The 17,157-nt window shown below is 34.7% G+C and overlaps 1 protein-coding gene across 2 annotated transcripts in view; it reads right to left on the reverse strand.

Moving 5' to 3' along the window:
• Positions 1-17,157, reverse strand: part of CERT1 (ceramide transporter 1) — a 67,853-nt gene that overhangs the window by 43,547 nt on the left and 7,149 nt on the right. For both annotated transcript variants that reach the window (XM_032214061.1, XM_032214060.1), the window contains exons 2-3: positions 14,816-14,950; positions 6,522-6,638 (exon numbers count right to left, since the gene is read on the reverse strand). In XM_032214061.1, coding sequence (XP_032069952.1) covers positions 6,522-6,638; positions 14,816-14,950 — 252 coding nt within the window. The remainder of the gene's footprint in view (positions 1-6,521; positions 6,639-14,815; positions 14,951-17,157) is intronic.

Genomic DNA, 17,157 nt, shown 5'->3' on the forward strand with positions numbered 1-17,157 from the left:
TGCCCAAAGGTTTAATAGGCTGACCCCATCCTAGTCCTTTAGGAGGAGGCTGGGTAGACTGGTCCCTCCTTCCACCTCTGGAGATCAGGTGCAGACTATAGGGGACAAGTTTTGAGTACATTGTTGCCAAATATCCTTGAATTCTTCCAGAATTAAAGTACCTGTCTCCATTATTAGTGGGTAATTATAATCTTTACTCTTTTCTGGCTCTCTCTAGTAACCAGTTTTCAAGGTCTCCTCTTATACTTTTCCCTAAGCCACATTTTTTTCAGGAAAGGATTTCTTACATACATTCAAAATCTTCATATATTTTAATAGGATTTTAAACAAACCACTTATTCTAATTATGTCATAATCTTATTTTTAGTCTCTCTAGCTCTTTAGTCCATTTAATTTTTTTACAAAACTACCATTCTATTTACCCTTTTTGCTACTTATTTCAAAGTAACAAAGTTTTTCTTTAAGTTCTTAAACTTAAATGAAACCCTTTTTTGTTGTTGTTGAGGACTGAAGGAAAATCCAGTGTAGAAAAAAAAGGTCCTTATGAAGGTTCTTGATATCCAAAAATCAATTTACAAGCCATTTCCAATGAAAGTGATTAAGATAGGAAGTGGGCAAACCCAGTATCTCTTTGAAGGCTTCGAACTACAGTTTGGGCAAAGCTAACTTTCCCAGTTCCCAGAGCTCTAAAACTTGCCAGAGACCACTATTTTACAGTTTCATCATGTGGAACATCTGTTATGAAGCACTATGGGTCGTCCCAGATCCTCTCATTAATCTGGATTCATTCAGTGGCTCTTTTTTCTGATGCGGGCGTCAGTTCCCATCTTCCGTTCATCATGCTTCCCATAAAAGATCTAAAACAAATCCTCTTTATGCACTTCAACAGATGCATTGAGTATAATTCTAACTGAGCATTATATATAGTAAAGATATTTTGTTGTGGGAGAGAGAGTGAAAGATAAGAAAAAGGAGGTAATTAAAGAAGAGGTGAGAGATATCTCCTAAATATAAAATATATCCATTAGTTAAACAGTAGTTACAAATAATATGGGCAATCTTGTGCTGAATATACTATATTTGGAATGAGAAGAAATTTTGGCTTTTGTTTAATCAGGCACAATTGTTTTATTGAAAAGGTTCAAAAAGATTCCTACTAATGGGTCCGTTTGTTGGCTACCTCAATAAAAGTTGATGCTATTCATGCAACTACTACCTTGTGATGCAGTTCCATAATTACAAGAATATACTTGAAGCATGCCCTTGCAATTACAATTCAAGGTTCAGCACTTAATGGTATAAAACCACATGCCATTAAAACAGAGAATTTTAATATCTTTATTGTTATAAAACAGCAAACCTGTTCAAGTTGTATGTTGACACAGAAAATTATTTTATTTTCAAACTTCTGATCTATTATCTTTTAAATAAGAATGCCAGAGTATAACACAATATGTACAATGTTATATAAATATAAGTTAGATAACTACAGTACATGCATTTTGAATTCCCAAATTTAAAATAGTTCTTTTTAGAAACTGTTATTTGCAGACAGAACACTAATAGGTTCAGGGTAAAACAAGTCAATGTTACGCCCTCCATATTTATTTATAAGTAAACAGGCCATATTTTGATATACCACTTCAGGTCTTCTCCACTTTTCCATAAAGCAATACAGTGAGGCCTTACAGAAGGACTCAAGATACTCTATGTGCTGAAATAATATTGTAAAACACCCAGATATTATTGCTTTCTCTTTCTTCTCAGAAAAGAAACCAAGTTTGAAAAAAGTGATATAATTTTTAAATGATCCTTTATAAATCTGAAATCATGTTGTTATTCCAAGAAAATAAAAGGTTATGTAAGATGTGATATATTAAATTACTAGCACAGGAAACAATGATTTTATATACAAATATTCAATGTAATGATATGAATATTTACAATGGAAGTAAAGCACTTCATAATTTATTTCCCCGCAATTCTCTGGGAAGTAAAGTAAAACAGAAAAGTGTATCTTTAAAAAATAATCCTCTTTTAGGAAGATGTTTTACACTGAACTTAAACAAGATTTGTAGTCTGTCTTCAAGACCAGATTCACTTCACTTTGCAATAACAGACAAACCTCAGATAATACCAATTTAGAATAATTTAGCAAGACTTTATCTGAACAGTATGAACCTTGCTATCTAGGTTAGGCTACTCTAATGCATTCTTTATGAAGTCTTTAATTATTATTCAAAAAATTCCAAATATTCTAAACTATGGCTGTCTATATGCTAGGGGTATACCATTTTCCAGCCTAATATGAAGCCTTACTATTTTGGCAGCTTTACTCAAAGGCCCATATCCATCAATATTAGCCTGTCCTGGTATAGAGACAGAAGTAGAAAGAGAAAATCTCTTTCTCGGTGTTTATTTTGTGTGCCTCTGTGAAAGTCAAAAGGCACAGAAGCTTTGTTAGTTGTGGTCTCCAAAATAAAACTTGGCTTACTGAGTGAGTATTATAGGCTTTTAAGAATGGAGTAAAAGTTTCTGTCATAAAATAATAGCAGCATTTAGCTATTTATTAGCACAGGTAGCTTAACAAAAAAAAACTCTTTATGAGGTTTATTAACATTTATAGGCTGCCCTTTTCCCTGAGGGGACTCAGGGCGGCTTACATAAGATCAGGGGAGGGAAATACAAACAGTGACGTAGACAAACATAGAGTAAAATAATGAGCAACATTCATTCATCATTCGGGAGGGGCGCTTATCTTTGTCCCCAGGCCTGACGGGCTAGCCAGGTCTTAAGGGCTATGCGGAAGGCCTGGACGGTGGTGAGAGTACGAATCTCCACGGGGAGTTCGTTCCAAAGGGTCGGAGCTACTACTGAAAAGGCTCTCCTCCTTGTAGTTGCCAGCCGGCACTGGCTGGCAGATGGGATACGGAGGAGGCCCAATCTGTGAGATCTAATTGGTCGCAGGGAGAAAATATAAACCTCTTTATATTTAAAGTTCCTGTGTAATTTACCTAAAAATATAAATCTGGACTTGGGCTATTCAAGGTAATGAAAAGCAACCTCCCTTCAAACTTTGCTACATTATATCTTCAAGCATCTCTCAAAAACCACCATGGTATCTTGAGATGCTGGTCCCTTATGAGTAAGATGCAAAGATCAAGACACATTTTACTCATCTGCACTAAATGCCTATTTGCTTCTGGGCTTATTTCAAAACTGCTTGTTTTTCTTATATTTTCTACCATTCACTTGGTAGCCCTACTTCATGCTCTATATTTTATATGAAATTTGTAAGGAGCAAATAAAACTATCTGCTTTATGGAAATAAAGGAGAAATGCATTATCATGTAGGTCCAAAATCTTATTGGAATTTATCTGCATTTCAGAAAACCTATTCCTTCTCGTGGGACATTCTGAATATATAGAGTAGAATAACAGAGTTGGAAGGAACCTAGGATTTCTTCTAGTCCTGCTTAGGCAGGAAACCCTATGCCATTTCAGACAAATGGTTGTCCAATCTCTTCTTAAAAATTTCCAGTGTTGGAGCATTCACAACTTCTGGAGGAAACTTGTTCCACTGATTAACTGTTCTAACTGTCAGGAAGTTTCTCCTCAGTTCTAAGTTGCTTCTCTCCTTGATTAGTTTTCATCCATTGCTTCTTGTCCTGACCTCAGATGCTTTGGAGAATAGCTTGACTCCCCTCTTCTTTCTGGCTACCCCTGAGATATTGGAACACTGCTATAATGTCACCTCTAGTCCTTTTCATTAAATTAGACATACCCAATTCCATTAACAGTTCTTAATATGTTTTAGCCTCCAATCATCTAATCATCTTTGTTGCTCTGCTCTACACTTTTTCTAGAGGCTCCACATCTTTTTACATTGCGGCACCCAAAACTGGATGCAGTATTCCAAGTTGATTTTACCAAGGCATTATAAAGTAGTATTAACGCTTCACGTGATCTTGATTCTATCCCTTGTTAATGCAGCCTAGAACTGTGTTGGCTTTTTTGTCAGCTGTAGCACACTCTGGCTCATATTTAAGTGATTGTCCACTAGGATTCCAAGATCCTTCTCACAGTTACTACTATTGAGTCAGGTACCAGCTATGCTATACCTGTGCATTTGGTTTTTCTTGCCTAAATGTAGAACCTTACTTTTTTCATCACTGAATTTCATTTTGTTAGATAATGCCCAATGTTCAAGTCTGTCAAGATCCTTCTGTAACTTGACCTTCTTAGATCCAGCACTTTTTAACCCTTGCTGCAACCATGAGACCTAGGAAGTATGTATGTGCATGATTGTGTATCAATCAGATTATCTCTGAAAAGAGAGGCTTTAACCGAAACACATAAAATTCTAATTAAAACTCACATTTCTGGACAATTTATTTTCATCTTCTACCAGCAATCCTTGACTTATGACTGGAATTTCTGTCGTAACTAATTGGGGTTGTTTATGTCAGATCCAATTGTATGACAATTTCTATGCAAATCATGCAATTTCTAAGCAAATCATGCAGTGTTTAAGCAAGTCTAGCTTCTTTAATGGCCTCTGTTGCCATTTTTTTTGGCTAGGAATCAGCAAAAAGGTAGCAAATTGTAAATACGTTAGCACAGGAGGCAGCAATCTCTAAGAAATGCAAGATGGCTGTCAAGCACTAAAATTCTGATCATGCAACCACAGGACTCATGCAATGGTTCCAAGTCAAAGGAAATGTCATATATCAGTTTTTCCAAAACTGTTGTAACTTTGAACCATTATTAAACAGTCATAACTCAAGGATTACCTGTATAATGTCATTTCCAAGGATCAGGGGCACTTAATTTATGGAATGATATTTCTCAGAATACGTCTTTTCTAATTTTAAAACTGACTAAAATGTCTCTTATTAAATATTTATTTGAACATTATTGATTTTGCTGGCTTTAGTTTTATTCACTTTAACATTATTTGTATTCTATTGCATATTATTTTACAAAGATTTGAGAAATGCTGAGGTATCCTATAAGATCTCAAATAAAAGCAATCTAGGATTTTTTCCTATAGAAATAGAAAAAGCTGTTAAGTGAAAAAGGAGATTTTTTCCATCTGTTACCTATAAAAGCATTTGAAAAATTTGCTCCTGGTCATTCATACTGGTACAAGACAGTATTCAAACCCAAGTCAGAAGATTAGGACGATTAATCTTAAAGCTGATTATAAACATTTTTTAACCTTATACTAGAGAGAAAAAAACATTTTTTTGTTTTACCAAATCACAGATTTTCTTTACCAAGCTTTGCAAACTGTATTGTATCCAAGTATCACTGATTATGCCAACATACTTTTGAACTTTATGATCAGTGCGGACAAAAAATTAAGCTCCACTTGCTGGAGATAATAGTTTGTGTGTTTTTCATATTAAGGCAAAGGTAAAGTTCCCCTCGCACATATGTGCTAGACATTCTCGACTCTAGTTTTCCATATTACCACACTGTAAATTCCTTACAGCTTCCTATTATTTCATTAACATTTCTTCAATGCCTTTCAATGGAAAAATGTTAACACAGGTAGTCCTCAGCTTCTGAACAGTCATTTAACAAACCTTCAAAGTTAACATGGCCTTGAAAAAGCTGAAAAAGTACTTTTCTGGCAACTGTAAAATGTCAGTTCCCTCCCTTTCCACCCCTACACCCCCCACCCCCACTTTTTTGGTACTTGGTAACCAGCTCACATTTACGACTGATTGACAAGCTTCCCACAATCATCTAAATGCCATTTGCAATCTTCTCTGCCAGCTTCTCCAAAAATCCAATATGGAAGCTGTCAAGGATGGTTGCAAGCAAAAGGGAGCTGAAATCCTTTAGTGGGCTGCAAAAAAGAGCTGAAATCTTCAGGACTTCCACTCCCTGCATGGAAAAGAGGGAAAGCCTTTGGTAGGCTTCAGGAGTTGTTCTGGCAGGTCCACGAAGGATTTTCCTGCAATCCACCAAAGGATTACTCACCTGTACACAGATGGGAGCAGAAATCCTTTGGTGGGCTTCTGGAGCATTTAGAGTGAAAGGGCTATCTGCCAGGAGGATTTCTGCTCTAGCCTTTAGGTAGCTATTTTGCTCTGTCTGCTTAAGAAGTGCTGGGGTTGCATTCATTGAGTAAAGCAATCATGTGAGTATCTTGCTTATTTACTGCTACATCAGCAACCGGTCCCAATTGTGGTTGCAAATAAAGGACTGCCTGTATACCAATTTTTAATATATCTGTATTATTCATTTCAAAACCTTATGTTATAATGTTTTTGGCGGCTGAGTATTATAGCATTAGTTTTTATTCACACTGGATTACTCAAGTTGTTAATCAAAATTTAGAGCAGACTTTCCTGATTTATTAACTTGTATACCCATTGGAACTACAACTCCCAGAATCAGCCACATGGGCTATAATTCTGGAAGTTACAGATTCAGCAAATGTAGAAAGTGTTAGCCAGCTAGCTAATTCATCACTATAACGTATTAATTGGAAAGAATAAAATCCATACCTTGTGCTGTTCAATTGCATCTATCCATTGCTGCCTATGGTCTGGATCCTGAGCACGTAGATACCAAACACTATCGTTTACACTAATATCAAATCTGCATTCATCAAATTCATGAGGCTGTTGGATTAAAAAAAAAAATATAATTAGGGGCACTAGGATTACATTTTAAGTGGCTGATCCACAAATCTTTTAAATAAAAAATCATTTTATTTATCAACGTATTCATTAGTCCCCATTATGATCTAACCAGGCCTACAAAAATCTATACAGGGGACAGGGCCACTGACTAATTAAAAAATAATTGTAGGCCACAAAGAATAACTAGCATGCCTATCAATTGTTTGATAGATATAGTTCTGGGGCAGTGACAGAGCTGGCAGTGTTGATGAGCATGGATGCACTGGAGATGCTCAGCAGCATATCTTTTGGGGTAATGGTGGCAATATTTGGCAGCACCAGAGTTATTGATTTTTTAAAAAAAATACTGAGAGGCCACATGTAACCTGTAGGCCTTACATTGTATAGACTTGATCTAACTCAAAAGTTTGAAAAATGACCTTTTGAAATTAGGAAAGAAAAACACATGATGTAAACATAGAACAAAGATCTGTAAAATAATTTGCAAACCCTAGAAATTACAGGTTGAAGAAGCATGCTTTTTAAATTGAAACATCGTTATACACTGTTTAGAAACAAGGCTTCCAAGAGAGAAATTACAAATATAACATGCCTTACTTGTTTCAAACATGCCCAATAAGTATTTCCACAAGGGTGAGATGGTCTTTGTGCATACTATGCACAGAAAATTGGATGCCAGAGTTTTTTCCTCTTCTAAACACTGGGGGTAGGGGAGGGCAAATAGGAGGGATTTGGAAGTTAGGTAAAGTCTCATGCATAGAGGTATTATATATTGTAACACCTATATCTATCTCCTCTGAGAGCTGAAGATGGATTACAATGGATATAGAAAGTCCATACACCCGTTAAAATGTTTTTGAGATGTAACCCCCCCCCCCAAATCAGACTAAGATAAATCACTTCAGAATTTTTTCTACCTTTAATATAAGATATAAGCTGTACAGTGCAAACTAAAATCTTTCAGGGGAGAACTAATAACAAGCTTACAATAACATAGTTGCATAAATGTGCATATCCTCTTCTAAGTAGAGATGTGGAAATAACCAATCATGTTCAAATAGATGTTAAATAGTTGTCAGTACACACCTGTCGTCATTAAAACGACTGTGATCAAGCCCATATAAAATTCAGCTGTTCTAGCAGGATTTGTCTGACATTACCCAATTGCCTCTTACAGCAAAAGCCATGGTCTGCAAAGAGCTTACGAAGTAGCAAAGAGATCTTATTGTTGTAATGTCAGGAGAAGGGTACAAAAACATTTCCAAGGCACTGGATATACCATGGACCCCAGTGAAGACAGTCAACAGGTTTGAGAAAATATGACACAACAGTGACATTACCAAGAATTGGATGTTCCTCCAGAATTGATGAAGAAGCAAGAAGAAAACTGGTCTGAGAAATTGCCAAGAGGCCTACAACAATATTAAAGGAGCTGCAGAAATTTCTGGCAAGTATTGGTTGTATACTACATGTGCTAACGGTGCCCCATATTCTTCGTATGTCTGGGCTGTGTGGGTCAGATGGCAAGATAGAAGCCTTTTTATACAAAGAAAAACATCCATGGCCAGCTACATTTTCCAAACCCTACATGGAGCCTGACAAGGGCATGTGGGAGAATATGTTATGATCTGATGTGATCAAGATTGAACTTTTTGGCCGAATTCCAAAAAGTATGTTTAGTGCAAAAACAACATTGCACATCATCAAGAGTACACTTTACCCAAAGCAAAGCGTAGGGTGGCAGCAGTATGGTTCGGGGCTGCTTTTCTTCAGCAGGAACTGAGGCTTTAGTCAAGGCGTAGGAATTATGAACAGTTTCAAATATCAGTAATTTTGGCACAAAACCTTCAGGCCTCTGTTAAAATATTGAAGATGAAGAGGAATTTCAACATCATAATGACCCAAAGCAAATCAACAAAAGAATGGATTCATGAGTAGAAGATCAAAGTTTTGGAATGGCTTCAAAAGACGCTTCAACAAAGTATTAGTTTAAGGGTGTGCACACTTATGCAACCTTGTTATTTTTAATTTCCCCCCTTAAAATATTTCAGTTTGCTTTTCAATTGAATTGCACAGCTTATATGTTATATTAACGGTGGAAAATTTTTTGAAGTGGTTTATCTTGGTTTGATTTTCTACTTCTCAAAACCCTAGCATTTTAACAGGGGCAGACACACACTAGCACACACAATTCTGATAGCACATCTAAATATCATTTCTGCAAATGCTGAACACTAGTTTCAATTCCTGGCAGAGGGTTTGAACTCTATACAATAATAGCTGATGAATCCCAATAAGGAGGCAAAACTGGAACTGTATAGAAATGCTAAAAGCATTCAAGCTAGAAATTTACACTGGGTTCTTGATTTGTAGTTCTGTGTTGTGCTCAAATCAAAACATCCATTTTTTTTCGGTAAATGTGCCCTGTTTAGTGATTATATTATCTTGAGCCATCTCTGTGCACCTGCTTATAGCTCCCCCCACTTTTCCTGTCACATCTGAGGTAAATCTTCCTGGACCTTGGAAATTTTAAGACAAATATCTCAGCCTCATTTATTAAGCTGAAGTTTCTTTGAATGATTTAAAACACATCTTCCCAGATTTTCCTCCACTTGGGCTAGGCTGCCATTTATGAGATAAGGTGCTGACTGATTCACCTATTACTCTTAATTATGCATAGCTGATCTCTCCACTGTCTACTAGGCTACATAGGCTGTTGACCATTTTCTCCACCCTCTGAAGTTAAAATTGTTGTAGAAAAGATAGCTTTAATGTGATGAATGCTTTATTGAAATAGCTGCATATTTACGAAATACTACTAATTAACAAATTATAATCTATTAATTATTTTAGAATTCTATAATATTTAGAATATTTTGGAATATTCATTTTGAATATTCAAAAGGAAGCAATTTTATAGCTAACATTTAAAGACTGTATACTCTTACAAAGAAACTAAATCTGTTCCTTTTCAGTAAAGAGAAGTAAAATTTAATATTCAATGTTAATATTCAGTACAATGATTTTAAAACTTCCCTTTATAATTCTTTCCTTTATCCTTCCTGCTCAGTTCACTAAAATAGCCAGAAAACAGAATTATGATATCTCTAAGGAGTCAATTTTACACATCAATGTATGATACTCCATCAGTTATGAGGTAATTTCACAAGGGCTTTGAGTTGTTTCTCAGTTACAAGAATGGTTGCCTATTCTAATATTATGCAAACCAATGACCACACTTTTTAAAAATGTAACTGCACAATTACAAATTATTGTGATCATACACCATGCTAATCTTTTGTTTGCTTTAACAATGGTTTGTTGAATGAGCCAAAAATAATAATAATAATGTGGTGAAACGTGCAAACAAGGAACCATGGTTTGTATGGACAAGTTTTGATTTGATCTATTTCTTTTTTGCAGCTGCTATTTCCTGATATTTCTGTGGATTAGTTAAATATTCAGGTCGGATACACAAACAAAGCAAGAAACCATAGACAAAACCCGAGTTTCTATTTACACATGATACTGAAAACTTCTTTAGGATTTAACAGGCAGGGCCGGATTTACGTTAAGGCTAAATAAATACTTGTCTAGGGTGCCAAAGCTTAGGGAGTGTCAACGCCAACCTTTTTCTGAATCACTCCAAAAATGCAAATCTTCACAATGGCAGGTGAATTATCAGTCAATGTAGCCTAAGGATGCCCTATACCTTGAGCCAGCATTGACTGGTAATCACAGTAAATGGCCAGAATGAAGAAGGCAGTCCAAAATATATGAAGGGCACCAAATTAAATAGTCTCGGTTTGGTCTTTCAAATAATTGACAAATTATCTCATGAATATGAATATGGCAAAGAAATATGGGAAGGCACTTTAAAACTGGTTACACATGGTGGCTTTGCAGAAACTTTTAAAATCAATTTTAATTTCTCTTCCAATACATCCTACAAAACAATTATAATATTCATCCATTAATGTCCATTACCTGACCTGTTTCTTTGATATGTTAGCCAAAGCTGGATAAAATTACTATTTTGGAATCTAACAGGAAGACCAGGGGTTTCCAAGACACCTAATTTTTCCAAGGAGATTGCAACTTTGTTTAAAAAAAGAATTATTCTCTATTCCTCGGTCAATCAATTTATTGATAAATAATATTTTCATCTTGCCTGGAAAAATCTTTATTTCCTATGTCCACCTGACTAATAATGCAAGGCATCAGTTCAAAACTCAGTCTCATTAACTGAGGAAGAAAGCTAGAAAAGAACTGTACAGCATCAGTACATTGATAATTGCAAAATAAAGATGCAGTATCAACTGCTCTGTTATTGGCAAGAAAAAGGACAATAACTGCAATGCACAGGTCTCCTACACTTCTTATATGATTTCACAGAATCAGAATAAAATGATAATATTCTGCCCCTCGAGGTTTTACCGTTGTAACCATGTACATTATATATTAAGGCAGTACCCACCCACTTATAACATATTGGGCACCATGGAGAGCTGTTTCATGGAGGGCAGTTTTTCCACAGTCTGGGCGAAGGATGATTTCACATGCTTATAATCTTACTTATTTTTGTATGTTAATTGTTTTAAAGGTTATTTAAGATTTGTTTTGATTGTTTATTATTTGTTACCTATTACTTAAAGTCATGTCAGTCAGCTGGATAAATTTAATAAAATAAAATAAATAAAACTTATACAGATTTATTTGTATGCACTCAGCTTTTTTGAAAAAAATATACCCCATTAGTATTTTATGAATGTTTGAAAATAGCATAATATCCTTCCATTATTTCTATTCCATGGGTAAATTGCTACTTTCATCAGGCATAGAGACATATAAGCAGTGTATGATAAGCAGGAACCATAGTTAGAATGCAGTATTACAGGCTAACACTGCCCACAGCTAAATGCTGACATTTGTAATCCGCTCAGAGAGTGCTGTAAAGCACTATGGAGTGGTATATAACTCTAAGTGCTATTACTATAATAGCCTGCTGTAACTTCATACATTGCTTTACAATTTTCAAATGTTTCTCTGTTCTTTGCATTAAAATTGTAGATTATGTACTGAATGAGAATTTTGGTTTTAGAAGATTGATTCTAATTTGGGCCACATAATTTTTAATACATTTTTCATAATTCTTTTATTGAATAGTCAGCATTTTTCAAATCTTATTACACTTACATGTTTAATTTTTAAAAGTTGACACTATTTAAAGGCAGAAATGAAATCATAGTGAGCCATGGTGGCACAGTGGTTAGAATGCAGTATGGCAGGCTACTTCTGCAGACTGCCGTCTGCCTGCAATTTGGCAGTTCACATCTCAACAGGCTCAAGGTTGACTCAGCCTTCCATCCTTCTGAAATCGGTAAATGGAGGACCCAGATTATTGGCGGCAGTAGGCTGACTCTGTAAACCACTTAAAGAGAGGGCTGTAAAGCACTGTGAAGTGGTATCTAACTCTAAGTGCTATTGCTATCAGTCTTGAACAAATAAATATACACTGCAAGTTTATTAGTTTTAAATAGGTCTATGACCTGATTAAAGATATTTTAATTGAATAATAAGTTTTAAATTTGCATACATTTACATGCAAATAAATCAGTAGCACTGCATAAAAAGACCTTTTTTAAAAAAAGGATGCATGGACTTATCTCACCAGGAATCATGCCAGTTGTGTTGTTTCATTGTTTTAAGGTTTTTTAATGTCATTTATCTATACAGTATCTTTCCAAAACATAGTTCTATATTGAAATGGAAGAGTACTCTCCAAATTTTATGGATTTCAAAAAACAAATAAATAAATAAAGTGTTAGGGGCATATTCCCCCAAGATGCCATCCTGAGCAGCAGGTGGATTTTGTATTGACAAACAGCTGATTTTGTTGCCAAAGTAGGTTCTTTGGCAGCTGGCCCTCTAGATCTGAATGGGAGCTGCTAGGAACAACCCAAGATGACTCTCGGATGACTGTGGACCCTCCTGAGAAGAGGAATTTGAGGATTGCAATTCCTGATAGGGATGGTTGGAGACTTGTGTCTCTGTCTTGCCTCTCAGCTTTTTAAAGTGCGCTTGGGTTTTAGCTGCACTGTTTGAATTTTCTTTTTTATCTTGATTTTTCTCTTAAAATTAATTGTCTGATTGAAGGCTAATTTACTTTAATTCCTTGCTGGATTTTAATGTGAATTCTTTAATGTTTTTCACTGTTTCACTGCTGTTCTGAATTACTTTAGCTTTCTCCTTATGGAAGTCAATAGAGATTTCCTGGGTAGTGGAAGTGACCTGTTTGGATTTTTATTTGCATTGAATTTTCACTACAGGGATTTCGCATTTTCTTTATTTTTTAAAAAAAACCTCTGGTTTAATTTTTTAATGCTTCATGGAAATTATTTCCATCCTTTATTGTGAGAAATATTATCTGAATATTCTTTATGGATACTTTGTTAGAAAGGAACTGTTTATGTCTCACTATAAATGCCCAGTTACAGGGCTGTATTGAAAATGAAAACCATGTATCAAGTTATAGATAAAGCTCTCTGGGAAGATTTTGAAAAAAAGATGCTTTTCAACTTATAAAGTCAAATTGAAAACTTTGGTTAAAAGTTTGATGAAATATCAAGGGTTTTAAATCAACTTAAAGAGGATATCCAGACACAAGCAAGTATAGCCTAGCCTAATCAAACCAAACTCAGAACTGGATGGATTGTAATCTAAATAGCTTTTTAAAGATTTAAAGAAGGATCATGATATGGAAACTTCAGGTTCCTTGGAGAAGGTTGAAGGGGATATGGATTCTAAAATTTGGATTTAACACAATCGATTAGTGATGAATTGGACTTTCTGAAGATTAATGGTGATTGGGAAACGGACTTAACTCTATCTGGAAAACCATTTGGACTGATTTTTGGGGGGGGAAATGAATCAAGAAGAAAGGTTTTGGTTTTGGGGCATAAGACACAATTGTTGGGAAAGTTTTCAACCAAAATCTCAAGCAGAAGTTTTATTATTAAGAATCAAATGAGGTTATTTGATCCCAGACAATCATAATAATGATTGTGGTGATTTATGGTAGATAAGAAACCATTGTAGAAAATCATAGATTAAATACAATAATAAATTGTTAATAGGGAACTTTGCTTTTGTTTCAGCTTTGCCTTTATACATAGTAGATAGATGATAGGTCACATTGGTTGCAAATAAAGGAAGAAGTTTATACATTTTGGCCTGTTTCACCAGGGAGGTGGGGACTCATTGTTCCAATATATTTATCAATATTGAACTAGAGGAGATAATATAAGTACATGTGTTTTTGCCTTTTGTCTTATTTAATGCACTTTTAAAAATATTTTGTCTATCTTTGTTTTGTTTTTGTAACATTTCTTTTCCTGTTTTTGGAGTTTATATTTTATCTTAATTTTCTGAATAAAATAAAAAATATTTTAAAAAGTACTAGGAACTTTTGATAAATGATTAAAAGCTTAGAGAATATTACAAGGCAAAATTTAAATTAAATATATGAAACAACTGAAGAAGGGATCTTGTGGAACACTGAAATTATCAAGTTAGTCAGTTAGCAGATCAGGGAGGCAATCATAATGACAGAACAAAAACAGCTTTTATGTAATTATTGCTGTTCCCAAGGCAAGCCAGCAGTAGCATGTGAAGAAATCATCTGATCATTAACAAATAAATACTTCCTGATACATTAGCAAAAACAAATAGCACCACCAATACTTCAATAACTGTTATGCTTCTGTTTCCAAAACGTTAATCATGCTTCAGATATCTTTATCAAATGTCTCTTAAAACATACTGAAGATTCAAAACAAAAATTAGCCCTATTTAATACAAGTTTAAATGCCTTATGTTTTTTAAGGTTGCATTTACAATATAGTTCACTTGTTTTAATTTTATACTTTAAAAGAGAAAAATTGTCTCTTTAAATTGTAAATATGTCTACAAGCATCTTTTTTCCACATGTATATTTCAGAAACCAGATTTACATGAAATATTTTCTATGATCGGTTTAAAAAGTATTACCACTTTGTCCAATGTGAGATTAAACCAATTTGTTGTTTCAACCATTATTAAAAAAATATTAAATATATCAGTGAGGAAGGCTAATCAAGCTTTAAGAAAACACTTACTGTGATGACAGCTTTACTAAGACAGATTGAGCCTCTGCAGCCATATTCCGTTTCATCTTCAGATTTGTAGTAACTTAGTGTGTTGTTTTTCAATGCCACCCAGCGGTCCTGCCACCCATGGATGTAGTTGGTCCACTAAAAAGAATAAATATGCACTTTTGAATAAAGCAAAATAATGAGCATATTTTTATGTGGCACTATACTCAGATAATAAATGTATTTATTTTCTTATATACTTGCTCAATTTTATTTTAATAAAATGAATCCTGTTTATTCTAAAGGAATGTAACTGCCACCATTCAATATATTAAAAATAACAATTATAAATAATTGTAAAATATTCTTGAACCTTTAGAGAAAACAGAAAATCTTGTAAGAACTCTAAATAAACAAGATTCTGAAAGGCTTATTTTCAAGAAATAATTAAAAATCACCAACATTACTAAAAAGCTTCACAGCTAAGAATACAGGTCTGCTGAATTTGGCAATGAATTCCAGATAATCGTATCACTATAGTAGTGACATTATTACCTCATATACTATATATTTATATAAACTGGTGGGCATCATAACATTTCTAATCCAACATTTGGATTAGAGCAGGGGTGTCAACTCACACTGTCACGGGTATGTCACGTGATGTATCGGGATGTCCCACCGCTTCACTAACCTGGACATGGGCGTGACCTGTATATGACATATCCAGCTTGTGGGCAGGGAGTTTGACAGCTCTGGATTAGAGTATCAGATTACAGAAGGATATTCCTCTGTGTTTTTTTAAAATTTCATATTCTTGTCTAAATACTAGAACAAAAACTATACTATCAGTATGGATACTTCTAGCACAACTATTGTTACCAACAGCAATAATAAATAAATTTGTACATTATAATAAAAGGAGTATTTTCAGTTCCCAGGAAGTAACTTCATAGGAATTTTGCAACTGAGTTTAGCAAGCAAATTTCTAACAAATATACACTCTAAGAATTGGGTTCTTAGCTAAATTGAGAGCCTGTGAAAAGAGAAAAAAGAAAAGCCCTTCTAGTAGGGGTGACCTAAGAAATGAACTTCAAGGTGAATATACATTATCTCAGAAGTTATGGCTTGCATTGTTTGTGGTATACTTGTGTTCTTGCCTAAAACTTCCTTATCTATTAAGTGCAAACTTATAACAGAGCTTAAAAAAATAAAAAAAAGGTTTTTGTTCATAAACTACAGATATCATGCCAGGTTTGGCAATACATTTCTATTCTTTAGATACTTAACCCAATATTCATGTGACTTGCTCACATGTCAACATAGTCTTGCATGAACTGAAGACTGCATTCAATCCTAACGATACGTATGCTCAAGGATTTAAAGCAGTTTTTTCCTCTTGCTTTTTTCCACGGAAATTGAAATTTCCAATGGAAATGTGGCCACTCAATTTCCAGCCTTGAGATTAGGGCCCACCTGTGCAACATTTATATACTGTAATGGTTCTATCCTATCTGTGGAATCATTTGCTCCTGTTTTGTCAGTTTTAGCCTTAACAAGAAAAGAGAACAAAAATGCATTAGATCAAACAAAAAAAAATGTAACCATAGAAGCTATTCTCAGCAAGGAAAATTAAACAGTCTAGTGGATGAAAACTGGAATCAGAAAAACAAAGTATTAACTGTTGGTCTTTCCTAGAAAAAACAGACTTTGATTCTTCAAGAGAAAAAGTAGTATTCTGCTGAACAGAAGACAAGAAAGTGAATCACTTAAAAACAGATAAGATACTGTTGTGTTCTGCAAGAAAGCAAGCATAAGAGCTGTGGAAATTCTTGATTGGGGAGAGGGATTCCCAGCATCGGCATCAGGAAAATTAGCTCATGAAGTGTGGTATCTGTTTGGATCACAGAATATGAATGTTCAAGACTGATCAATTCCACTGAAAATTATTCCATCCCCCTAATCAATCTGTGAATAAATTACATTGCAAAATAACCAACACATTCATATCCCCATAATTGTGAAGACCAGAGAACCTGGACGCTTCCAATTCATGCAAGGTGAAAAACTAGTTGTGCAAAAGGTGTTGATAGGATATTTGGTTTCTGAGATTTAAGATCAGAGGTTTTGTCCTACTCTTGGGCTGGAGTCAACTGATAAACAATTTAAAGTAGAAAATTTATCAGGCAAAGAAATGGTACTGAATATGAGGAAATTCTATTTCATATTCCACTTGATAGCTTAAGTGGAAAGTAGCTATCTGTCCAGGTAATGGGAAGATACAATAGAAAAAACAAACAAACACCAAGGTGCAGGTTAGGATATAAATGAAGGGGGCAGTATCGATAATGTCTTTGGGGGGTGGG

Source organism: Thamnophis elegans, chromosome 3 (genome assembly GCF_009769535.1).
Source record: "Thamnophis elegans isolate rThaEle1 chromosome 3, rThaEle1.pri, whole genome shotgun sequence".
NCBI lineage: Eukaryota > Metazoa > Chordata > Lepidosauria > Squamata > Colubridae > Thamnophis > Thamnophis elegans.